The sequence below is a fragment of the Euprymna scolopes genome, chromosome 41 (genome assembly GCF_053919585.1).
Source record: "Euprymna scolopes isolate OS-2025 chromosome 41, ASM5391958v1, whole genome shotgun sequence".
In the NCBI taxonomy this organism is placed as follows: Eukaryota; Metazoa; Mollusca; class Cephalopoda; order Sepiida; family Sepiolidae; genus Euprymna; species Euprymna scolopes.
Genome location: NC_136522.1, coordinates 22,257,783 through 22,284,846, shown reverse-complemented (window position 1 = coordinate 22,284,846; position 27,064 = coordinate 22,257,783). Strand labels below are relative to the sequence as shown.

Genomic DNA, 27,064 nt, shown 5'->3' with positions numbered 1-27,064 from the left:
AGAGTAAAAATCAATGCCAGGCCCGAGATTTGTAGAGTCAAAAAGTTAAAAAAAAAAAAAAAAAAAAAAAAAAAAATCACAGCTTCTAAGAACATGATTCCAAATATTCTGACTTCCTATTTCAAAGTCTTCAAATAATCAGTAACTCGTAACACTTGTGCCCCCTCCACATACACATTCCCAACGACTAATCCTACAAGTAGCAAAATTGCACCCCTTGTCTTCCCTTGAACTACTCCATACTGGAAGGGCACAGGCCATCCACAACTTTGCAGATGCTTTTGTAGCGAGGAGTTCTTTTTTCGGGGTGAGGATGCTGACCCCACACCCAACCTTCCCAGAAGATACATACAGCGCTTAACCCTCCCAAATAGTCACCCATCTGGTACTGGCCAGGCTCACTGTTGCTTAACTTCAGTGATCTGGCAAGAACCCGTGTGTCAACGTGATTGTGCCGTACCTTTGAACTGCTAGATTTTATAATTTCTTCCTGACCTCCTGTTTTCCTGACTGCACTGACATGTAGAAATTTAAATGTAATGTGAACAGACATTTTGTTGCTCAACTCCCTACATAGTATTCCTATACATATGGTCCTAAATAGTAGCCCCTTGCATCCAAGTGGCATTGTGCCTTTTGGGAGGGCGAATAAGATTTTTTTTCTTTTTTTTTTTTTTAAATTAAGCTTGATTTCTAGCGTTTTTTTGAGTCCAAGTCTAACCCCACCCAAAACATCAAACTCAACAAACCTGATAGGTACAGATAGTTTTTTTGTTTTTTTTTATAAACCGAACCAACTGATCTTAGCTTTGATAGCATCCTTGAGTTTTAATATGCGTATGTTTGTGCGGAGGGGGGGGGGGTAATTCTAATGGACTATGGAGTTTCGGCTTGTATTCAAATGAATACATTAATTATGGTAATGTTTATTTAAAGAAAGGTCAGATCTGTCCAACTCGGACATATTTTTGAAAAAACTTTCAATGAAGTCTAATGATAGACCCCTTCACCTCTCTCTCTCTCTCTCTCTCCCTGACCCCTTTCCTCACCAGCAAAATCTCCCCTTTCCAATGAACTCTTGTTCCTTCCACTCTCCCCGTTCTCAACCCTCCTCCTTCCTGTTTCAGTTTGAGTTGTTGCTTCTGTTACAATGATCTAGTAAACCGGTTTACTGCTTGTTGACCTGAGGAAGACATTTGGACAATTCAGGGTCAAGTGATCAGACCCACTTGACCAATCATTCCAAAACCAAATGTATTTAATTCATACTCATAATTTTATATTCATTATTTTTATGTGAAGTATGTCTTGCACATGTTTGGTTGAATGACCACTAAACAACTCATCAGAGACCAATGTATGTTGCCTCAAAAAAAACTGTTAGAATGAAAATAGATTTGTTGAAGAAAAACGTAGATAAAGGGAAATGGAGATATTTAAAGTCTGCAGAAACATAAATTAAAAAAAAAAAAAAATTTGCTTATTGTAGTGTTTATAGGCACCGACCCGCTTCAAAAAATAATTGAATCCAAAACACATGTAAAGAAACCGTCTTATATTGCTGTATTTGATTAAAATATGTTGGAAGACATATGTCCAAGATTTTGTATTTAGATTTTAAATTAAAAATAAAAGGGCTAAATAAAACCTCAGAAGATACTATTCATAGAATATTACTAACCAGCAGGACCTGTGTTCCAGCATTGCCCAATTGAAGTATGACATAAAAGTCAGAACAAATTCAATAAAGCCCATCTCCCCTCGAAAACAAATTAAACTACAACTGTTTCTGGGGGCCCTGGAAAATATTGGGCACTGACGATCATAACCAAAATGAAATCATAAGGCTTCTGCTGTCAGGCATTGTCTGTCAGTAGCGACTAACAGAAACCACTGGCTGTCATTGCCAGCTGGTTTGTGATGGTTACTTGTGAGTACTGGGGTTTATTTCTGGGCACTGGCTGCCGTTGAATAAATAAATATATATATATATATATATATATATATATATATATATATATATATTAGTAGGCTGCCCGGTATTGCCCGGCTGTAAGATACACTTAAATATGATATTTTCATTCATGCAGAGTGCATATTTATTATTATAGATCTATCGATTGTTATGTTGAATCTAATATAAAGTGGTGAGATCCAAATTATAAGCATATACATGACTTGGGTGCCATCAGCTAGAATCGAAACCAAAACATACAACTCTCCGCCCTCATTCTTTAGCCTCTGAGCCATACCCATATATATAAAATTCACCTGTTATCCCTTTTTTTAAAAAATGTAATTGCCCAATCATCGAAGACAAGAATCAAGCAAGCAAGGGCGCCTGGGTGGTCCACAGAGTTTTATAATTACATAGATATAAATTCAATGTTTGATGAGAAGCATTAAGCTTCGAAATGCTTTGGTATATTTCGGCCTTTTCTACGATTCTAAATGTAGATTCCATGAACAAAGCTTCTTTCTTAGACCTGCACGCCTATGGAACTCTCTTCCGTTGGCCTGCTTTCCAGCTGACTACAATCTGATTGTCTTCAAGTCCAATGTAAACAAGTTAAGTAATCCAACTTACAAAAATTCTACTACTTATGTTTACTATGCTATAATCACATTGACTAATGTATACCTATTAATCCTCATCCTCGAGTGCCCTTCAGGTCTTGATAAGTGGTGTTTCCTGTGTAAAAAAAAAAAAAAAAAAAAAAAAAAAATCCCCCCAAACTCAGAAAATTATACAATTTAATATTTTCAGCATTTACTCAATAAACAATAATAATAAATTTTTCTAGCAAATTTACCCCGTGTCACCCAGTGTTCTAATTTCCGTAGATTATGTAGAAAAACAAAATTAAAACTAAATAATCTGCTTAATATAATTGGAAATGCTTAAATTTATTTTGGGACAACATTCGAGTAAAAATATTTGTGCCCCGAGTGAGCTTAAAAGTCAGAACTTCTATCTGTAAGTATAGCGCAGTAGTGACCGATTCAGCCATCTCAACAATTATGAAATGGTGTCACTAGTAGCTATATAAATTAAGAATAAGTGCATTTCTTTCTTTCGTTCTTCTCTTTCCGTTTTGTACTGTCTCCCCCCCCCCAAAAAAAAAATACAATCAGGATGGTGAATATCGAGAAAAAAAAATGTAAAAATTTGCCCTGATATTATGGGTGGAAGTGTTAGCACATTTCAGTGTAAGGTAAAAGTTCCTCCTCCTCCTTTCTTTGTTTATGACATATAAAAATATATCTATCTGTCAGGGTTTAATATTAAAATATTTGAATCAGTTGAAAATACAATTTTTATTCTTTTGCAATTCTAACCAAGTTTCGCGTTAAAATGTGTCAAAAAGAGAAAATACAACAGCCTATTAGAAATGTGTCAGTGAAAAATAGAAAGTGATAGAAATATGTTTTTAAAGTGTGAGAAAGTAAAGCATATGAAAAAAGTGAGGGAGATTGCAGCATATTTAAAAATGTAAGAAAGAAGCATAACAGTGTTAGAGTGGAGGAGGAAGAGAGAAGTATGTTATAAAGTGAGAAAGAGAGAGACAGAGATAAAGAACTGTATTATAAAAGTGTGTGTGTGAGAGAGAGAGGACGTGTTGTGTGAGAGAGAGAGGACGTATTATATATGTGCGTGTGAGAGGACGTGTTATATATGTGCGTGTGAGAGAGAGAGATGACGTTATAAATGTGTGTGTGTGTGTGAGAGAGAAAGAGGACGTGTTATATATATGTGTGTGTGTGAGAGAGAAAGAGGACGTGTTATATATATATATATATATATGTGTGAGAGAGAGAGGACGTGTTATATATATATATGTGTGAGAGAGAGGACGTGTTGTGTGTGTGTGTGTGTGTGTAAGAGAGAGAGAACGTGTTATAAATGTGTGTGTGTGTGTGTGAGAGAGAGAGGATTGTTATAAAAATGTGTGTGTAAGTGAGAGAGAGAAAACGTTATAACAGTGTGTGTTTGAGAGAGAAAACATGTTTTAAAAGTGCATGAGAGAGAGAACGTGTTATGAAAGTGTGAGAAAAAAAAAAGCCGCCGCATATTTAAAAATGTGAGAGAGACATATCAAAAAAATGTTGGAAAGAGAAGTGAGATTGAACAAGTGAACAGTGACTAAGAGTATTTGAGAAATAGTGAGAAATAAAAATGTGAGAGAGAGCTAAACATATAAAAACAAAAAGAGCAGCATATTAAAATAATGTGAGAGAGAGCAATTAATGAATGCGAGTTTGTGAGAAAGATTAAAATGGAAGAAAAATGTATGATAAAAATAAGAACAGGAAGAAGAGGAAAAAAACTAATATATCATCGATAGAATGTGTGTGTGTGCGTGTGCGTCCATCTGACACCAAACCTTCTTTCTTTGCCTTCCTCATGCATCTTGTGAGTGGGTGTGACCGGTCGCCGCCGCTGCAGCCGCAGGCTGATTGATAGCTCTGGGTCACACCTTGTCTTCAAGATACTTTTAGATCATGCAATCGCTTGACCGCTCGCTTAGTGATATTGGTCTGGGGTGAGCCATAGCGCAGACCTGCTTGCGCTTCCTCCTGCTTAACGATCAATACGCTGCGATTGACCTCATCCGGTCGGTTTCCACCCTCGCTCTTTTCAAATCGATTCGTCTCCCCCTTCCTCAACCCTTTCCTGGCGATTATTTTTCTTTTTCTTTCCTTCTTTCTTTTTTTTCTTTTTTTACTGCAGTTCTCGGCCTCTTCTGTAAAGCCTGGATTTTATTTCATATCATTGCTGTCCAGCAAGTAAAATGTTGACATGAAAGATGTTGAGAGCTTTTCATAAAATTGACGAGATTTCAAAGGTTTATCATCAAGCAACATATGTGAGCCTCCATCTTGATGGCGAGGAGGGGGCATGGGGGCAAAAGAACTTTAAAATATACAGAAAATTATTTTCTTCATTTCTTTTGCATGCAATGTAATATCTAGAAGGGACACTCAACATTGCCCAAAATAGAGCGTGTTCTCCAATATATCAATTCTTTCCCCACAAACAGTTTTGTTTTGTTGTTTTTGATGAAAATTGCTCCAGACAAAGCATAAACCCATTTGATGTAAAGAGTTAATAAAAATCCTACTTCAAGATCAAAGAACAGGCAATAATAAGTGTTAAATGGATAGATTCTGACTCAGAAAACAGAAATTCTTACCCTTTTGTTAGAAACCTTGCTCATGGAATATGAGAACTAAAGGAACGAGTTATGAGATTGCTGAAAATAAACGCAATGTCCATTTTCTACTCACCTTGATAAATTTATGACAAATGAAAATTTAATGTGTCGTTATGGATAGCTCATGTAAAAATTGTATTGTTAACTATTGTTGACATTGCCCAGGATGAATAATGTCTAAAATTTCGAAAAAAAAAAAAAAAAAATTCTTCATTCTTTGACCCTAAACTGACGCAGATTTCGTTGGGGGGGGGGGGTTCAACGAGATTATGTGCCAAGTAAAAGGCAGTAACTCTGGTTTTTTTTAATCAAGGAGTTACTTTTCTTATACTCATTACTCGAGTAATCTATGTGTGTGTGTCCATAGAGAGGAATGGGCTAGATAAAAAAAGAGTGGGAGTTAGGAGAAAAAAAAAAAAGAGAGATGGACATTTTTATTTATTTATTTATTTTATTTTTTTTTTTTTTTACTATTATTTCACTCCAAACAAGGCACAATGCAACTTAGACATTAACTAAATTTACAGGGATACTATGTAGGGAATTAAGCAGCAAGATGTCTGTTCACATTACACTTGAACTTCTGCATGTCAGGGAAGCAGGAACTCGAGAGGAATTCCAAAGTTTAGTAGTTTGAGGAAAGAAACTATTAGAGTAGATGATTTTCCGGCATCTGGGTATCTCTACCATGTAGGGGTGGGATTTTGTTGCTTGTTGAGTTAGTCACGGGTATTAACTACGAGGAGGTGCAAGTGCTTTGAGTTGGTGGGAGCACATTCTATTAAAATACTTGTAAAAAAGGCACAGGGGTGCAATATTTCGGGAATGGGACAGAGGTTGGAGTTTGGTTGATAATGCAGGACCTATTAAGTTAGAGAATTTTCTTTTTTTTACCTTGATTAAGAGTAAAAGACTAATGGCAGATGCACCAGCAATACTCCATGCATGGGCAAATGGTGACTTTGTAGAGATGTAGAATACTCTTAGGTATGAGTAATTTTTCTAGCATGATAGAGAGAGCCCACCTTCGTCACAGCAAAGAAATATTACAGTTTTGCCCTGAGCAATGTTGGGAAGCCTTGCTTGTTTAGATATGTGTGTGTGTGTGCGCATCTTTCTGTGCGTCCATCTGATCACTACTAATAATGATGCAATCAAGAACGAATGCGATGAGAAGTGGTGGGCGCAAAGGAGTACCTTAACTATTTCCTCAATTTCTTTAAAAAAAAAAATCCTCAGGTTGTATTGTTTCTTTTAGTGAATCCACATTTTTTTTTCTAACACACACACCCTCCAACATCAATGTTTCTCATATAAAAGCACCTTACATTTGTGTCATGTATTTCTTAAATTTTATATTCTCTTGGTGGTCTTTGAGAAACAAGATGTCTAATTAAAACCTAAAGACTCCTTACCAGGAGTGGCTGACCCTTAATGACCCTTAACATTTTAAAGGCTTGTTCATATATATGTACATATTGCCAAATTATATACATTTTTTTCTCCATTTATTTATATAAACATTTTTATATCACTGTACTAGTCATGATGACAATGTTTCGGTCAATAGTTATAAATAACTAAAGATCTCCTCAGGCGATAATATTCTTTCACTTCAAAATTTCATATTTGTTATGAAATGACTCGCGTAGTACTATAAAATATTGGTAATGGTGAATAAAAGGAGAGCCTAACTTTTAAACACACCGGAAGTTGACACCCGCGTTTCTAAATTATCTGTATGTAAGTATGGAAACACAGAATTGATAGAATTTTCAAATATATTTTGTTTATTTTTTTCACCCCATTATAATAAAGTATATAAAAATGCGTAAACTTGTTTAGCAATTTAAAAAGTTTTTTACTTGTATATCTTTTCAAATATTTATTTAAGTTAAAATATATTTTGTCAAACTATTTAGATATTTTAAAAAATATATTTATTTGCAGAAACGTGAAAAAAAAAACTACGAACGTGTCATATTTTCACCGTTTTAACTATATTAAATTAATACGTTATATATATATATATATATATTTCTGACCTGGAGCGGCATTCACTCTATCCGACTTAACCATCTTTCTCCAAAGGAGGAAGTTTCATGGGAATATCAAATTTGCAAACAGTCCCCAATTGCTTGTATAGCTCTCGTCAAGGGAAATGACAACATTAGGTTTTTTCAGTTTTTGCTAAGAGGTATCAATGCCCTCCTACAGCGCCTGGTATTTTAAGTGGTCACCCATTTGGTACTAATTAGACTCAACATTGCTTAACTTCGATGATCTAGCAAGAACCGGTGTGTCAACATGATTATAGTGTGTATAAATTAAAGTTTGCACAAAAGGTTTGTATATTAGCTCGATAGTATGACTAGAGTGTTTAATTCAACATGATATAATCCTAGTTTATTACAAAAAAAAACAAATGAATACTATACATTAGTTTGATCTTGTATTGGTATATTCGATTTCATTGGTACGCTGGAATCTTAATCTGTAGGGTTAAAGATACCAAATGTGATCAATTCATCAGCAGCGCTCTATAGATAAATTTGTCTTATGTTGACCTTTGAAAACTAAATATTTTTGTTTACTAGCCAAATAGAAAAATTATTAGCCAAATCCATTGATTTTTGGAATATGACATCTTTGTTCCATGACGAGTACATACATGATAAAGATTTTACTGTATTTTTTAAAAAATAAGTGTAATTCTAAATATACACCGAATTTTATGTTGAGATTAGAAAGTTATGAACATTTATATTTCTTCAGATGTTTTTTTTTAACAATCTTCATTAAAAAAAAAGAAGAAAAAAAGAGTATTATTGTTCTATTAACCTTTTTTATTGTTTAAATAATTTGACTTTGCTCGATAAAAAAAAAAAAGTTGAAAAAAATTTTTTTTCACTCACTTTGGAAGATTGTCGGTGAAAAAAAAAAAAACAATCAACAAAAGATAAGCGTTTTATTATTTCTAGTCGCCACTTTGAAAAATCACTCGCAAATGCGACTGTTTCACTCGCAATGTAAAGCCTTGATCAACCAACGTTTTAATAGTGTGACTCACAAGTATATTTGCATGGGACATTAAAAAGTAATGCCTCATATTTTTATTCCACCCAAATGGATCAGAGAGGATTGCAAATTGCATTATTATGATGACTGAACTAATGCATTCATGACCTGAAAAGTTTCATCACTGTTGCAGATATTGACAGTGACTCTTAAGAAAGCAACTCCTGTCATGGACTTGCATCAGAAGCAGAGATGTATCATTGAATTCCCCAATGCATAAAACCTTGAACCAATCAACATTTACTGTTGCCTCTTGAAGGTTTACAAAGCCAATGCAATTGATGTCAGCACAGTTAGGAGATGGGTTCGTCAATTTCAGAGTGATGACAGATGTGAGTGACGGTGCGTTTCATACTTTTACGATCGAGACATTATTCATCGCTGGCAAAAATGCTCTGAAAATGGTGACAACTATATAGAAAAATAAATTCTGGGTTATAAAAGGTCGCTCATCTTAATGACATTACCCGTCTTTGTAGCTCTTTAATGTTTTAGGAGTTAAAAAAAAAAAGGAGGCCTTACTTACCCTCATATATATATAATTAGCAAAATATTCATCAGATGTAAGGGATATGTATAGCAATAGTTTCTAATTTTAATGTTTCCTCTTTTTTTAGGGGTGGGAGTGCAGTTTCGATGGCACATCCCATAAATGGTAAAATTTACAAAAATTAAAAAATATAATGTGCCCACCATGTTGCCTAAAATAATGTGCTCACCATGTTGCCTAAAATATGTATTCCATAATCATAAGTTCTTTAGTTTAGGAGATTACTCTGCACATATTAGTGAGACGCACGTGCATCAATTCAGTTAGGCATGATGTGGCCCTCACTTGAAACCACACCAAAGACCATAACCATAGCTGGAAACTTCATTAAGCTGTGTCCTCAAGTGTTGAACCATCCGGATTTGCATTTTCAGGGTGCTGGCAATGGTCCTGTCGTCATAACTAGGACTATGACAACAGCATATTCTTTTCATTGTTTTGACTCTCGAGTACATATCCAGTACAGTTAGACACAATTAATCAACCAGGAACCACATAACTCTACATAACAGCATATAAGATATCAACGGATACACACTCGAAAGTCAAAATAATAAAAAGAATATGTTGTCATAGCTCTAGTCATAACTTAGACCGGTAGAGAGCACCGAGTTGTACAATGGCTCATCTCCGATCTCGCTCGTTGAACATTGTGTCACTTCAGGCATGATAGAAGGCTTCTTTCGCTCATGGGATTTGTACACAACTGGCCAACTAATAGATGGTCTACCAAAAAAAAAAAAAAATCGATTTTAATCAAACGGAAATGGAATCATGTAGTCTTTTCTAGGGCAACAATTTTATCGTTCCACCCTGTCCATTACATAACTCAAAATTTGATGTGGAGCAATTCTTTTCTCCATTAGATATTTTTTGCACATCACTTATTAAAAAAAAAAAATATGGAGAACACCCACTGTAAAAGTTTGTAGCACTTACAAAAAAAAAAAGTTTTCTGCTCATATTATTCCTCATTTTGTTTGGCCCTGTCGGTGGGGCATTAGAATACACCGACTGCCCCCTTGCAGAGGGTAAAAGTCCCTCAATGGGGGTCCTGGATATGACCTTAAACTATATCCAGTGGTGAGGCCCTAGCTTGCGGGCTTTGGGGAGGTGTGGAGCCACCCTTTAATTACCATTGCTCCCAGGTCCACTCTGACCCGGAGTGGTAGTACCTGTTAGGGTTCCAACTATGGGTTAAATAGAAACCGACGTGAAAACAACAAATATATTCTATTAAAAAATTTTTCTTCAAAATCTTTGGATTCGGTATTAAATAACCCGAAAAGGGTTGATATGCCGTAAAACAAAAACAACCAATCAACCAACATCCTCATGTTGTTTAGAATATATGTTCCATAATTCATAATGAATTGATATGTTAGTTTATGAGTGAATCCTATACATAGCAATATCTAAACATATACACAAGCAGTATAACAGATTTCTGGTATCCTTGCCTCCAGATTATTCCATTTTAGTTATCAAGGCTACTCAAAAATATAGGTTAATGTGAAGGATGGCTCAACAGTTGAATGATGAAGAATATTATGAGAAGATTGAAAACGATGAATAGAATGAATACAATCATTTATAAAGACAGCTAATGACATGTATCTGTTAACATTGGATTTGTAGACAACCATGTTGTAGAGCACAAAGAAGCAGTGCCATAGTAATGTGTTCCACAGCCAGTGAATTATATTTTTTAACTATCAATTGAACTCCTTTGCTATTTTTACTTACAGTTCAGGTTGGGGTGAAGGTTCATACCTTTCATAATGCTATAAATGCATATATAGTCAGAATAGATCTGTTAGGATTTGAATTCGGTATAACCAAATTCCATAAGCCAGTAGTCAGTATCCACAAGGCTAACTAACAAAAATATCCCCAAAGGAGGAGGTAATGTCTGGAAAGATTGCATCATAATGAATTAGCATACACTATGCTACCTCTACCTCCACCCCTCCAAAGGAGGTTATGTTTGGAAGGATGATATCATGACCACAATATAGACACCAGATACTACATTACCCCCCACCCCGAGGATGTAATGCCTTGGAAGATGGTATGACAAACGAACATATACTACACTATCCTCGCCTGAATTCAGCATTATTAATAGTACAAGTAATAAGTCTTGACTTCAAACAGATAGATACTAAATCTAGATTGTATTTAGCTCTCCTGCTTTCTTTTGTTTATATATATATATATATATATATATATATATATATATATATATATATATATAACACGGAAATTACATAATTGTCGATGCAATAATTTATTTCAACCTTATGGTATTTTCAAGCATCTAAGCTAGACAATTACATTTTTGATACTGAAATAAAGAAAGAAAAAGAATCGGGCCCCGACCGTCAAAAATCAGAGGGGGTGGTAGTAGCAATCCACTTAATACATTTTATAGAGAGGGTGGGAATTAAGTTAGTATAGGAGGGATTTTTTTTAAAAAACAACAAGGACATTATGACACTTAAACGACTGTCCGGTAACCCGACGTAACAACACACACACACACGCACGCACACATACACACCTAAATATGCACGTTTTTACCCGTAAATGACTTGACACGCATTTACTAACCTAGGAAGAAGAGGGAATAAACTGACAATCGGCTGCTCGTAAGGGAAAGAGTAGAAAAAAGAAGGAAGAGAAGAGAGTGACCATCCGCCATAGTGACCACACATATATATATATATATATATATATATATATATATATATATATATATTGCTTTTTTTGTTACGCTTCATGAATTTAATAGCAAAGGGTTGAAAAACATTAGTTTGAGGTGGGGATGGGTGCCATTCTTCAATCCCACCCTCCAGTTTCTGCTTTGATTTTGGGCCAAAGTGATGAAAACTTTCCATCAAGTACTCCTAGCTGCAAAACGAGATAAAAGTTTTGTTCTCTATCGTTGCCAAATCAAATTATGGTAAAGATAGATTTAATTTTAGCCCGGCAAGAGTTATTATTTGAATAAATAAAGAGAGAGAGAGAGAGGGGGGGATGAAAATGGGAAAATAAATTAGAATAAATACATAAAATAAATATCAACAATTATTTTTATCCCTACAGATACTAGTGTTTAAGAATTATGCAATCATCAGTGTAGGATGTAATAATTACTGCTGGCCTGGAGATTTGAACCCAATCACAAAACCACCTTTGACATCGGAGGCTAGCGTCATTCTTGCAGATCACAATAACCACATGAACGGAAATTAAGTACCTATGAATGCCATGACAGTGGGAATTCACAGTAAACAGTCAGAGTATTGAACAAAAATCGGAACGATACGTTTATACTAAAGTTGAAGGCGTTTTTTTTTTTTTTAATCCCAAAAGAGGACTAAATTTTAATTTCTAAACGGGACTTTATAACTATATTTTTAAAGAAATATTAATCTGTATATGTAAATATATATAATTAGTTTTTTTTTTTTTTGTTTTTTTTGTTTTTTTTTAGGGGAGGGGGAAGAAATCCATCAGAGTGCTCAATTCTAAGGAAAATCTGAAAATAAGAGCGTATTTATATTTTGTATACAGAAAGTTCTTAGATGAAACAAGTCATTGGTACCGACGGTTTCAAATCCGATAAGTAGGGACTGTTTTAGATACCCATATCAAGCTCTCTTCAGCCAATACTCATCTTTTTTTTTCTTCCGTCGAGATGAGTATCAGCTGAAGAGAGCTTGATATGGGTATCTAAAACGGTCCCCAATTGTCGGATTTGAAACCGACGGTACCAATGACTTGTTTCATCTAACAACTTTCTGTATACAAAATATATATATGATGATTTAATGAAATTACTATTCCGACAAAATAGAGATAAAAGGAACAAACCAAGTTGTGTGTTCATCAACGTTTCGTCTTTATTGGGAGATTTCCTCTGGATGAATGAAGTTAAGAAACAAAACACCAGTATAAATGTTTGAAAATATATTTAAATGTATGACCCTGTTTCATTTCAGAAACGAAAAAAGTCGTTGGAAATAGTGTTGTGAAAGAGAATAAGTTTTTTATAACGTCATATAGCCGTTAATATATTTATAAAGATATGATGCAATTCATATTCTTTTTGGAACAGATATGTCCGTTATAATTCAAATATGAATGTGCAACTGAAATGAAATGAGTGTATTCTTGTTGTGTAACTTATTGACTGATTATATTTATTAAGTATTATAAGTGGTGTTTTCTATGGTGCAAGAGGGTTAACCTGTGTCTAAAATTAAATTATGTCCTTTTAATAGAAGTTTACTTATTAATAGCGATACATTATAGAAACCTTTACGTTGTTTGATTGTGCTTGAATTTGCAATGAGCGCTGATCTGAGAAGTCTCTGTCATGGTTTATTTGAAATAAATTTAACTATTTTTGCTTGTTTGAAGTCAAAAGTATGATTATGTTGCAATGAATGAGAGAATAATGCATTCAGAAAATTGCTATTTCTTATATTTCTTTTATGTTCATTGAGCCTTTTCTCTAATCTACATTGGGTTTCACCAACGTATATATGATGGCAATTTTGGTAGGGAACAGTGTATATGCTTGCATTGGAAATTGGTTTGTATTGGAGATGTTTTGTTGTTTTAAATGTTTTTTTTAAGTTTGTGATGTGGTTTATATTATTGGAATTCCTAGTTTATTTAGCATGTTGCAAAAAAAAAAAAAAAAAGGGAAAAGTATTACTCTCTTTCACAACGTTATGACCCCCCCCCCCCGCCGGTTTTTTGAATTTCCAACGACTCTTTCTGTTTCTGAAATGGAACAGGGTCATGCATTTCATTACATCAAAAGTATATTCTCAAATATTTGTACGGGTGTTTTGTTTTCTTAATTTCATTCATCCAGAGAAAGTCTTGCAATACAATATCCTTATACAGGGTGACCCCCCAAAAAAACGGGCCCCAACTCTAATTAGACCCCGTTTCTTAGTGTTTTGTCCGAATTAAATGAAACTTTGGTCATAACTAGTTTATTATAATCAAAACATCACATGAAAACACAAGGGTCTTTGGCGTTTTTTTTTTCTCCGTTCTACAGCATATGTTCTAGATGGCCTCCATTTAGCTTTTGTTTTTTTTGGGGGGGGGTCATCCTGTATGACTCCTCTATATTTACATATTACACACAATGCTTCAAGCAAACTACATCGCCTTATATAATTATAAATTATATAAATAATTTTTATATACCTGTAGACATGAGTGTTTCATGCTTACACAATCATCAGTGCAGGAGATGACAATCAACACTCCAGAGCCACCATTCATCGCCACGAAATTAAGTGACATTTTAACATTAATAAAGCTTAACATTTAATACAAACGATCTTAGGGTGATCAAGTATTAGGAATTTACGATCTCGCAACACAAGACTAGTTGATCGACTTTTTTAATTTCTCTAGACAGTGCTCAACTTTAAAAATTATTTTTATTTCTTAAAGGGGCGACGATAATCATAAAAATTTTTTATATGCGTACAGACACTAGTGTTTTATGCTTACGCAATTATCAACACTCGTTGAAGGATTCGAACCCCACAACGAAGCCACCTTTAGTGGAATTATTAAAGAACATACCCCAAGACTATCATTCATCAAGAGAAACTTTAACATTAATGAAGCTTAACGTTTGATATATATATATATATATATATATATATATATATATATATATATATATTATAACTAGCCTCGGTACCCGAGTGTTTGGAGGTGCGTATTGAGCAAAAAAAAAAAAATTGGTAGTTGGCAGGCAGGCTCAAAGGAGGAAAAGAACATGAAAAAAACAAAAGTGACGTCTTTGCCGTTGTGTCCATTGCCAAACCGGAAGTGGCGAAGTATGCCTTTAAAAACAGAACTAAGTTTATTTAAACTGAGAGTTATTTATTCCCTTTAAGCTATTTCACCGTTTAATTTTCATCGACGAAAATTGATGTATTTTCTGTTTCCATAAATCCAACAGTTGATCCACTTTCAGGAGAATCATAAGAAGTTAGGATATTCGGTGTATCTTAAATAATATGTGACTAAACCTTCTGCTTGCCAATATTTTTTTTTACCTGGAAAACCGGGTATATACAGTTAGTGTGTAATATATATATATATGTGTGTGTGTGTGTGTGTGTGTGTGTGTGTGTGTATTGGTCTCGCAAAGAAAAGAGTAATTTCTGTACAAAATCTTGAATAGATCAGTGCGTAGCAGAGTAAGAATAAAAATTCAAATACAACAACCAGAACTCATAAATAATTGAAATAAATCTATTTACTGAACTTTAATATATATATATATATATATATATATATATATATATATATATATATATATATATATATATATATATATATTGCAGTGTCTGTTTGATGTACCTATTTACTATGCCTCCCCACGGGACAGAGTTAGACACCAGGGTCGTTTTTTAATGTGGAGAAAAGGTACAAAAATAAAAATTGTCTCAGTCGTGAAGGATTTCTCCTCCACCGAAAGAGAACAAGAAATAGAAGTGCAGCATCTGAAGAACAGATACTACACGAAAATATGCTTAAAAATTTTTTTTTTTAAATCTCCCCCATCACCACCACTCTGCATTTGTCAGTCCTCCAACCTTTGGTTCTTATTTCCACTGCATTGTGATCGTAATATTAGATGGTGCTTCTGGCCAGCTCTCACACGATAACTCGCTAGCACATGTCTCAACACTCGTATGTGCATCATCCAAGATTTCCTCAAGAACAATGGAAACGGGGGTGGGGCGTATAAAAAGGAAATAACTTTAGTCGCACTGTCTTCCAATTAGTCAAGCGTTTCTCTTTTCGTTGCTCGGAAGTTATGCAAATTTTATTTGTGATCATGCAGATTCTTATCATTATCTGTATCTCTCCCCTCCCACTCCCACCTTTTTTGTTTCTTTGATTTTCTTCTGCGAAAGAAGGAGAAAAAGCATTTATTTTATTCTTCTTCTTAATTATAGGAGAAAGGATGATGAGGAAACGCGTCTGATGCTTTTGTGTTCAACTGAAAATTGTTTCAGCTTTTTTTCTTTTTTTTTTTTTTCTTGAAAATAGATTAAAACACAAAGACGACGCTTTCTGGCGTTTTTAAATTTTTTATTTATTTATTTTATTTTATTTATTTATTTTTTTTGTCTTTTTAAGAATTTTACTTTTGTGCATCATCATTATTGTTGTTGTTGTTATTTATTAACACCCTCCACTACTACTCTCTTCCCAAAAATGAGATTCTACTTTTGTTAGGTAATTACGTGTAAATACTGAAAAGGTGGGGTAGGGGTGGGGGTTAAAAAAATCAAGGCTCAGCTTCTCACACACACACACATATATATATACTAGTAGGATTACTGGGTGTTGCCTGGGATGAGTGAATAACAATGCAATACAGTGAGAATATACGGCATAATCGCGTTGACACACCAGTTCTCATCAAATCACCAAAGTTAAGCAACGTTGAGCCTGATCAGTACCAGATGGGTGACCATTTGAAAATTCTAGGCACTGTATGTACTCTCTGCTTATCTCGGCATTTATTTCCAGTTGTTCTGAACATACACTCCGCTTGCCACTGGTATTTAACAATTTTGACTCAAGAGAGGTATAGTTCAAGATTGCATACCTCCTGCCACAAAAATTTCGCGTGCAGGCACCCCTGGTATCCATAGTCTATCAAAGACTGAAGGGGCCTTAACAGTGAGAACTAGGGGTATTTATAAGTACATTTTTGGAGCAGTTTTATTCCTTTTAATCAAACATAGTTCTTTACATTTCCATTATTATCTATTATTTATATGTCCAACTGTTATCAAAAGATTTGTCCAGTTGTGCTTGAATTTACAAATACATTTATTTGAATTGTCAAGAGAGGTAGGTTGTGACCCTTTACGGATATATATATATATATATATATATATATATATATATATATATATATATAAAACTACTTAATTTACTCACATAAAATTAATATACGAAAGTATAGATTTATGCGTAAACTTTAAGTATTTACTTCAAACGTGCTCAATACGTAGGTAGAGCTAGTTAGTAATTTATAAAATATATATGGCGATTAAGCTCCACTGAATATTCAGCGTTTCATCCACTCTAGGACTCCTCAGGCTTATGCGCATAAGCCTAAGGAGTCCTAGAGTGGATGAAACGCCGAATATTCAGTGTAGCTTAATCGCCATATATATTTTATAAATTACTATATAATATATATATATATATATATATATATATATATATATATATATATTTTGATAGGATGATGAAAATATTTTTCAAGATTCCAATGCAATTACCAATTCTGTTGTAAATTCCTGATTCCGATTATTTAAAAAAAATTTTTTTAACTATTTAGCTAAAAAGTTTTTCGGATTATCATAAGAAATAAAAAAAATAAACCATGTAATATGTGCATATATTTTTGCAAACATAAAAATACACTTGTGTATGGGAGGTGGGAGGGGGGTCTGCATATTTTAATTTTGCTGCTCGTTTAAAATCAATAAATATGTATTATTTAATTGTTAGTAACAGCAATGGAAAATTAAGTTTTAAACAAAAAATAAATAAAAATTTAAATCTTTTTTTTGCATTGGAAAATATGGCCCTTTTATTTTTTTTTTTTAAATTCCCAATTCCAGTTAATCGCTAGTTATGAAAATATATATGTTTATTTTTATAATTTATCATGTATTGAGTCTTGTAAATACTGAAAATCGATACATAAAGTATTATATCTAATGAAATTATATAATTAATATGAAAAATATATTAATGTTTATATCTTTTTTTCTCTCTTGTATTTGTTGACATGTAGGAATACAAAATTAAAAAAAAAAGTCTTTTTTCTGAAAAAGCAAATTTCGTCCGTTCCTTCAGCCTTCCTCGGTGTATTGAATACACACACACATTTTCGTATGTGTGCACATATATACCTGTTTACGCATACAATCTTGTGAACACGTGCATCTCTCTCTCCGGTAGGCAATCTGATCCGTTGAAAGCAGCAGCGGTAGTTACGACCCTTGCAAGTTTTGAGCGACAAAATGTCACCCACATAATCATTCACTCACAGTACTTCCCACCCCCAGGATACTTGATTCTCCGGGGTTAACACCGCAGCGCGCAGCGATGATATTTCTACGGGACCGGACGTATGAGGTGAAAGAGAAGCGTGTTAATTGATGGAGGAGTTCCTCTTTCCGCATTCTAAATGCTGGGGTAGGGGTGGGGGTGCTCTTCTGTTGAAAAACATTATGTTGCATGTAATCTGTGTTGTTTGATAAACAACTTTAAGTTTGGCTAAAAAAATAAGATAAATAAAATAAAATGAAAACAATTTCCATAACATAAAATGGTGAACCAAAATTGTTGATGAATCTGTGTTAGTACTCTTTAGAAAAAACTGCACACACACACAGACTTGGACCTTTAAAACTATATAAAAAAAAACTTATTTAATTTTTATATTTTTTTATCATTCGTTGGTCAGTAAGTCATTTAATCACCTTCAATCACTGCATCAACTTACTCTCTCGAATTTACAATAGTCCTAATGTTAATTTAAGGGATCATCAGTTGTTTACCATGAAACACTGTTTCAAGGGATTTAAAAACAAAATAGTATATTAAATCATGGCTCCTCAGCAGTGTACATCAAACACCACCTCCTTTAATCACAAGAACAATATATATATATATATATATAAGTTTTGATACGATTAAATCAGTCAGGAATCAGAAAAATGCTGGACTTTTTGGGATATCAGAATCAGAAAAATGTGTGTCTATTTTCTAATGCCACAAACGATTTGAACTCTATCAAGGCAGGATAGGGTTCTCCGAGCACCTCTTGCCCACATGTGGTAGCAGTACTGCATCCTAGGACGTACTTGGATTTTATGAAGGTAAAGGATTGCATCAGCAGTGAGATATCTACTGGAGCAGTAGAATGATCCAACCATTTGGCAACGGATTTGAAGAAATTGAAATTCAGGGAATCTTACTTAATCAGTGCCTAATGACTATGGATCAAATTTAATGCAAATCTGAAATATTTTAATGTTCAAATGGGTGGCTGTGCCAATATGCCTCTTAGAAATCTTTTACAATCTTTCAAAGAAACTGAAATTCAGTGAATATTTATTAATTGATATCTGATATATATAGTAGGCTGCCCGGTATTGCCTGGTCATAAAATATGCATAAATATTATATTTTAATTCATACAGAAACTGAGACACATGCATGCAAATATTATGTTTTTTCTAAACAGTTCTCTTCTTGTAAGTGAAAAAAAATTACTCAAGTTGAGATCGAAACCAAAACCTAAAGACAGTGAGTCAAGTATGATAACCATTAGGCCAGCTTGACAAGGTCTTTAAAAAGTGTTTTCAAACCTACTTATTCTTAACATAATGTGAACGATTCGCGCATGCGCAGTCGTAAAACAGTTAACAAATTTGATAACTCCCAAGTATCAATTTTTCAATTTTGACCCTTTAGTAGCCTTCTTTACTGGATGAAAACCAATTAAAAAGTTTTCTATATGTCCGAATACTCTATAAACCAAATTTCAAGTCTGTAGATAAAAATTTTGTTGAGTATATAGTTTTTGAAATCACTGGGCTCGTCTAGTTGAAATTTGTTCTGTAAAGGTGCAGTGAACTAAGTGTTATGGTATTCATTTGATGCACAGTTAGAGAAGAATAGAAATTAGTATTTAATGCAAAAATAAGATTGTTTTTCATTTCTCGGTTGTTAACTATACTGCATGATTGCTGTCTTTTTTTGTGTTATTTGAAAAAGTTTTGTTCCCCAGCTATGCCGTATTCCCTTTCCATTTTGTACTAAAGCTTTTTATTCTCTTTGCAGATTGGACTGGCCAGTCTTAGTATGTCACATAGTGGTCACCGACTGCGAGAAATGAAGTCCGATGCCGTGCACCATGGTCATCTAACAGGCCACCCCCATCACCCTCATCACCCACCACCACACCATCACCACGGAGACGAAGAGGAGTATGTAATTGAAGTGGAAAGCGACTTGAGCCCGACGGGGCCGGACATCATCAGGGAAGTGGATCACGATCACCACAACGTGAAGGTCAAATTGAAACGGAGACGTCGCTGCGGCATTTGTGGCCCCTGTCAGATCAAGCAGAACTGTGGCCGATGTCACTACTGTCTGCGGAGGGACGTACTGAAACAGACGTGTGTCTATCGTAAATGTGTCTACTTGAGGAGCAAGCCGAGGAGCATGAGTCCAAAAGAGAATGTTTCTATGTCTGCTCTCAATTTGCAGTCAGGACTTGGCGTTGCCACGCCGACAGACCTTAGTATGCGTACGAGCTTAACACCGAGTGCTTCGGGATCGTCTTCAAATGACTTTCAAGGCCTCTCGTCCATGTATCACCACCCCGATCTTGACTCGAGAGCATTTACGGGTAGCTCCCCTTCGATCCCACTGCATCATGATCCTGTCATTCCATCCAGGATGAATCCGTATATGGGCGGTGCTCACACGGGGCCCTACCCCATCAACATGTTCCCCAGCGGTAGTCTGGCAGCCAACTCCAGTCTAGCAAACCCTTTTCAGATGGGTAGTTGCAGCAATAGCCCATTCCGGTATCCGTGGATGCCCGGTTCATTTGCAAGACCATCCGTTGTGTCCAGTCCCACTGACCTCTTGCGGCCGTCACCGTCATGGCCTCCTCCACCACCAACGCACGGATTGTCCTCAACGCACCAGAGGATGGCATCGGACTTTGGGGCAGAAACTTTTCAAAAGGAGATACCTTTCATTAAACGACGTTCCCAGCAGGACCTTCTGCAAAATAGACAACGACTACCTTCTTGTAGCAGGTCGTTGGCGCCAATGTGTGGAGGTGCCTCAAGCGGGTGTGAAACTCCATCCTGCTTTACCTCGGATGCCTTGGTAATGCGTGAAAAATATGGCTGTTTCCCTGGGCAGGGATCTGAATCTTTTGGCCACGACGGTAGTGGTCACATGACATCGGGGAATATCAATAGTAGTTACAATCAAGGATATGCATCATCGTCGCCGTATCAGTGTGACGTCATCGGTATTGACGATCTCCAGGTGAATGCCTTTATACGAGCCACTGGCTGTAATGGGTTAGATATAGAGTTTGATATTACAAAAGCTCCCGTTGTATCTCTTGCTGCTAAATCTAGAATTAAATCCACACTGGCTGGAACGCTAAGTGTGATGCAAGACCTGGGAGACCAGGGTACCGTAGAGTTAGAGGTGCCTGGCAACAAGGTTACCCTGGAAGATCATGTTAATGTTGATGAAACCTTTGCCAAATATGCTGACAGTTTCAAAGATAATGTGAATACTGTTGAGCATTTAAAAATAGCCACACATGCTTAAGAGCTGTGACTATTTTTTTTTTTTTTTTTTACTTTTTCAAAGTAGGCGTTTCAAATTACTAGCTTTAAGTAGTTTGGGCGGGAGGGGGCTTCTTTTTTTTTTTTTTCTGTGAAACTCAAATTATTATCTACTAACTAATAATACAATAGTTCTTTTCTTCTTTTTTATACTGCTTAATCAAAATGTATTCCCTATATATATATATATATATATATTCTTACGATTATAAGAAAATATATACTATAAATATTATTTCGCATCGTAACAAATATTAAGCACAATGAAAGTGAATTTTCACTTTCAGAGCATTGGTTATTATTGGTTATCATTCTAAAACTAAATGTTGTTAATTCACACTCATAATTTTTTTAAATTTAAATTTTTTTTTTAAACTTTCCAACAGATTTTTGACAAACATAGATTTGTCTCTGAAGAGTTGTTTAGTGGTCTCGTCTATTCAACGAAACATACATACAACATACTTCATTAAGTTATTTTTTTTTTTTTAATTATTTTTTTTAAATGAATGAAATCTTATGAGTGTGAATTAAATACATCTTTTAGTTTTGGAATGGTATGTTCTGTTTGCTACTTCCCATCATCCCTATTATTCTTGGATTGGCATATTTAATTGCTTTTTTTCTTAGATTAAATGATATTTCCTCTTGATTCAGGTTAGAACCGGTGTTTCCTTTTTGGTACGGAGGGGATGAACAGGGATTTTGATGGGGGTGCAAGGGAAGGGTGTACATATACAATTTTATCTTGTATTAATGTTTAACAGTTTTGTTTTTTTTTGTCTTTTTTTTTTGATTGATTTTTTTTTATCTTTTATTTATTTTTTTTTTTCATTCTTGTTCCCTTTTCTCCATAATTATTGTTCCAATCCTCGTCCTAATCTATGGATTGATAATAAAAATGTAAATACCTTGCAAGTTATCTACTTCCCTGCACGAAGGGGTCGGGGTAGGTTAAAACAAAAAATTTAAAAAAAAAAAAAAAAAGTTTGTTAGCCGTGGCCAACGATATCTACAAAATTTTCTTCAGTTCCCTTGCTATATTTCTCTATTTTCGACGCGCTTCAGATATAACAGGAACCGACTTCAAATCATACCAAATTTATGAGGAGATACTGCTTTTGTGGTGCTGGACCACTTTCATTAGCATCTGACCAGAAAGTCTGAGCTATATTATACAGAGATAAAGACATTATACGACAAATATCACTCTGTAGACCCGTGCTCTCCAACTTAGACGATACTAATTATCAATCAGTAAAAATTAAAGCTTTTAAATGAGTGTTACGATAATTGCGATCTCTATTTTAAAAAAGAGCACAAAAAAAGTAAAAGAATTAAAAATTTCTGAGATATGGCAATGCCAGCATTTAAAAGTTTGTAGGCAATACCAACTATGAGTCTATAACTTTTAGAAACGTGTCCTTTTTTCTCATCTTATCCTAAGTTGACTGTCCCAACTACGAAAGCACAAATCTACTTCCATAGGCCTGTGCTCTCTGATTTAAACAATATCAAATTACAAATCGATAAAAACTGAATCGTTTAAATTTGCAATCCTAGTAATTGCGGCCTCTTTCTTTTAAAAAGATTTGTTGAGATGTCCGAGACATACTAATGATGGATCGTTTAAAAGAGACCATGGATGAGACTATGGATCCTGTTTATTTGACAAAATTGCAGGGTTTTTTTTGTTTGATTTTTTTTTGATTTTCAATTATCTGACACCCTGTTTATATGACTGGAACTTTATCACTTTAAAGGTTGGTCATTTAACATTTTTTGTTTTTGTATCTTAGATAGACTTCCATATGCTTAAAAAGGAGTACTTACACATTCCCGAAGTGAAAGTTGAGAGACGGGAGCGAATCAAACACAGATTTATAATATTGTTATTTTGAAATGTAGAATTGATTGACATATCCATTTTTTTTTCATTCATCTCTGCACATGCGCATATATATACATTTGTGTTTATATATACATATATACACACACGCACACATATACCGATATATATATATATATATATATATATATATATATATGTGTGTGTGTGTTAATAACTAAATATAAAATATAGTTGTTTGATGTTACCTTACATTTATCAGAATCGATAATGTAACCATTCTGCCAGTCAGAACTCCAGATCCAAGTATTATGAACTCTGGCTTTTTATTTATATATAAAACTCTGTGGACCTTTCTTGCTTGCCTTTGACAATTAGGCGATTCCATCTTTTAAAAAAAGGATGCCAGGTGAATATATATATATATATATATATATTTCATTATTTTTTTAGGAGTACAAAACTATTATATCTGTTAAAAAAAAGAAAACTGAGTTTTTTTTTTTTATATCCATGGTAAAAAGAATGATGGAGGGAAAACATTTAATGGGGGTTCAAAAAAAAAAAAAAAAAAAAAAATTTAAATAAGAGGGTAGAGTCAGCTGACCGGGGTTTGCCCTCACTTCTCAAAGTTGAATCAAAGATTTTTTTTTTTTTTTTTTGTATAGGGAAACGAAATCAAATGTGGGAACAATTAAAATTAAATCAAACTATCGGAAAGAAAAAAAACAAAATGGGGGACCGGTCAAAATAAGTCTATCGTTATAATTATACTATGGAGAGGAAACGCCTTAGACTAATCACGTTCAGACCCAAAAGACAATCCCTCTGCTTACAGAGAGAAGGTCTCTTTAAACAGATGTGAATAGACTTCAAGATCTTCAGATGAAATAATGAATGAGTGTGACTTAGAATAGAAAATGAGTCACTGCTGAAATTTATTGCACATCGCGAGTTTTTAAACAAATGGTCCATGATTTTTTTATTTTTTTTTTTTTATAATAGTTTGATATTATTTTGGTCGTTCCCCCGTTTGAATTCATCTCCCTATACAAAAAGAAAAAAAAAACTTGATTTGGCTTTGAAAAGTGAGGGTGAAACCTGGTTGACGTACTCCACCCCCTTATTTAGTTAGTTTATTTATTTTTTTCAACCTCCATTAAATGTTTTCCCTTGGTCCTTCTTTTTACCATAGATACCAAAAAAAAAACTTAGTCTTCCTTTTTTTTAATGTCTATAAAATATATATATATATATATATATATATATATATATATATATATATATATATACACACACACACGTATGGGTATGGCTCAAAAAATCTAAGCATAAGCAATGAGGGTAGATAATTGTACGTTTTGGTTTTGATTCTAGCTGATGGCACCCAAGTCGTATATATATTTTTGGTTTTGATCTCACTACCATATATTAGGTTCAATATATTAATCAATAGAGAATTGCCTGCATGAATATTTAAGCGTATTTTAAAATCGGGTCACGTCAGATGACCTGCTAGTATGTGTTTGTGTGTATGTATGTGTGTGTTGGGGTGGAGAGGGCTCCTGTAAGCCGTAGTGAAGGCAACCTTTCTAGGAGAAGCAAATCTCTGATTTAAAAAACCATAAAACGGGAGACCAGTACCCACATTAAGCTGGTCTGCAGTTTAACTTGTTGCTGGCTATCTTGCTCTTGCTTGTTGCTGGATCTCAACATTTTGAATCGAGAGAGAGACTTAGCTGTCGTACAAAGCTAAGACTCTGTAACATCATCTGTGTATAGATACTCCCTCAGGGATTTGTCTATAAAAATGGTCCGGTGGCGAGAGAAGTCATTTTTGGGCTCATGGACTTTAAGTGTCTGAGGGAGTGGCACTCGTCTGACAAGACGTTGCAATCATCATATTAAGAGGTATATTTAGTAAAAAACAGAAAAAAGTGCTCAATACATTGGTAGAGCTAAATATGTTTTTATTATTTCAACCTCTGGAGTATTTGCTTAAATCATCATATTAAGAGGTATATTTAGTAAAAAACAGAAAAAAGTGCTCAATACATTGGTAGAGCTAAATATGTTTTTATTATTTCAACCTCTGGAGTATTTGCTTAAATCATCATATTAAGAGGTATATTTAGTAAAAAACAGAAAAAAGTGCTCAATACATTGGTAGAGCTAAATATGTTTTTATTATTTCAACCTCTGGAGTATTTGCTTAAATCATCATATTAAGAGGTATATTTAGTAAAAAACAGAAAAAAGTGCTCAATACATTGGTAGAGCTAAATATGTTTTTATTATTTCAACCTCTGGAGTATTTGCTTAAATCATCATATTAAGAGGTATATTTAGTAAAAAACAGAAAAAAGTGCTCAATACATTGGTAGAGCTAAATATGTTTTTATTATTTCAACCTCTGGAGTATTTGCTTAAATCATCATATTAAGAGGTATATTTAGTAAAAAACAGAAAAAAGTGCTCAATACATTGGTAGAGCTAAATATGTTTTTATTATTTCAACCTCTGGAGTATTTGCTTAAATCAGTACAAGATTGTTTCGATAGACGGGATAAACAAATTATTCAGCCTATGTCATCAGACAATTTACGCCAAAATAAATTAAGATTTTTGATTGCATATGAATATTAAAAACCAAGAGTTGGAGTGATGGATAGAGAGGGGGAGGAGAGAGAGAAAGAAAGGAGGAGAAGGGATGGGGGAGAGAAAAAGTATACATATAAATTGAAATCAGAATTAAAAAAGAGAAGGAAAGAAAGATTAAGGATGTCAAAATATATATGTATATATGTATGCATATATGTATATATGTATGCATATATATATATATACATATATATATACATACATATATATATACATATATATGTACATATATATATGTACATATATATATATGTACATATATATATATGTACATATATATATACACATACATATATATATACACATACATATATATATATATATATATATATATATACACATATATAGACACACACATATATATATATATATATATATATATATATATACATATAAATAAAGAAAATTTAGCAGACCTGTTCGATGTAAAAGTACAATGAATGTTAACATTTAACAACAAAACATTCATAATTAAACAATGATATTTTAGGTTTCAATACTCAAGTTTTCATTTCTTTTTTTCTGGTTCAATTTCGAAATAGATCAGTGTAACTTGGCAATGGTTTTATGCACTATCAGCTGGGAATAAACATAATTACATAAGGATGAACAGCATGAAACATCTTATACAATTATTTCCAGTTGTTTGTTTGTGCATGAAACAGTTGTCAATTTATGTTGAATTATTTTGTAATTCGGCAAAAAAAAAAAAATAAAGACTTAGTCATTGGAATTGAAAATACCATAAATACCATTGTTTACTGGTATGTTGTCTTTTTCATGTATCTATTAAACTAGCCTGGGTACCCGGCATTGCTCGGGTGTTTGGAGTTGTGCATTGAGGAAAAAAAAAAAAAAAAAAAATGTGACGTCTTTGACGTTCATTGCCAAACCGGAAGTGACAAACGTTTAAATTAAGGCTAGTCAATCAAAAAGAGAGGATGACTTTCAAAAATATTGGCGAAAAAAACAACCCCTCCTTGTAGAAAAGTGCCCAATTGAGGGTGAAGAAATGAATGTTTTTAGCCAATTTTTTTTAATATTTGTCATCCGAAGGGTCAAGCTTCAAAACTATACTGATCTTGTTAAAATCTGTCACCTCTGTTAAAAGTTTTAGGCAGACATACAAACATACATACATTTAAACAGACAGGTGAGATTTATATTATAGACTAGCATGGGTGCTCAGCGTTGCTTGGGTGTTTGTCGATGCAAAAGAAAAAAGTTTTGGGAGGCA

The 27,064-nt window shown here is 34.0% G+C and overlaps 1 protein-coding gene across 3 annotated transcripts in view; it reads left to right on the top strand.

Annotated features, from left to right (window-relative positions):
* The window catches only part of LOC145266412 (uncharacterized), a 792,722-nt gene that overhangs the window by 632,877 nt on the left and 132,781 nt on the right, over positions 1 to 27,064 (top strand). For 2 of the 3 annotated variants that reach the window (XM_080122077.1, XM_080122076.1), the window contains one exon: positions 19,780 to 23,080. In XM_080122077.1, coding sequence (XP_079978203.1) covers positions 19,801 to 21,300 — 1,500 coding nt within the window. In that variant the 5' untranslated portion in view covers positions 19,780 to 19,800 and the 3' untranslated portion in view covers positions 21,301 to 23,080. The remainder of the gene's footprint in view (positions 1 to 19,779; positions 23,081 to 27,064) is intronic. The other variant, XM_080122078.1, reaches the window with a different exon arrangement.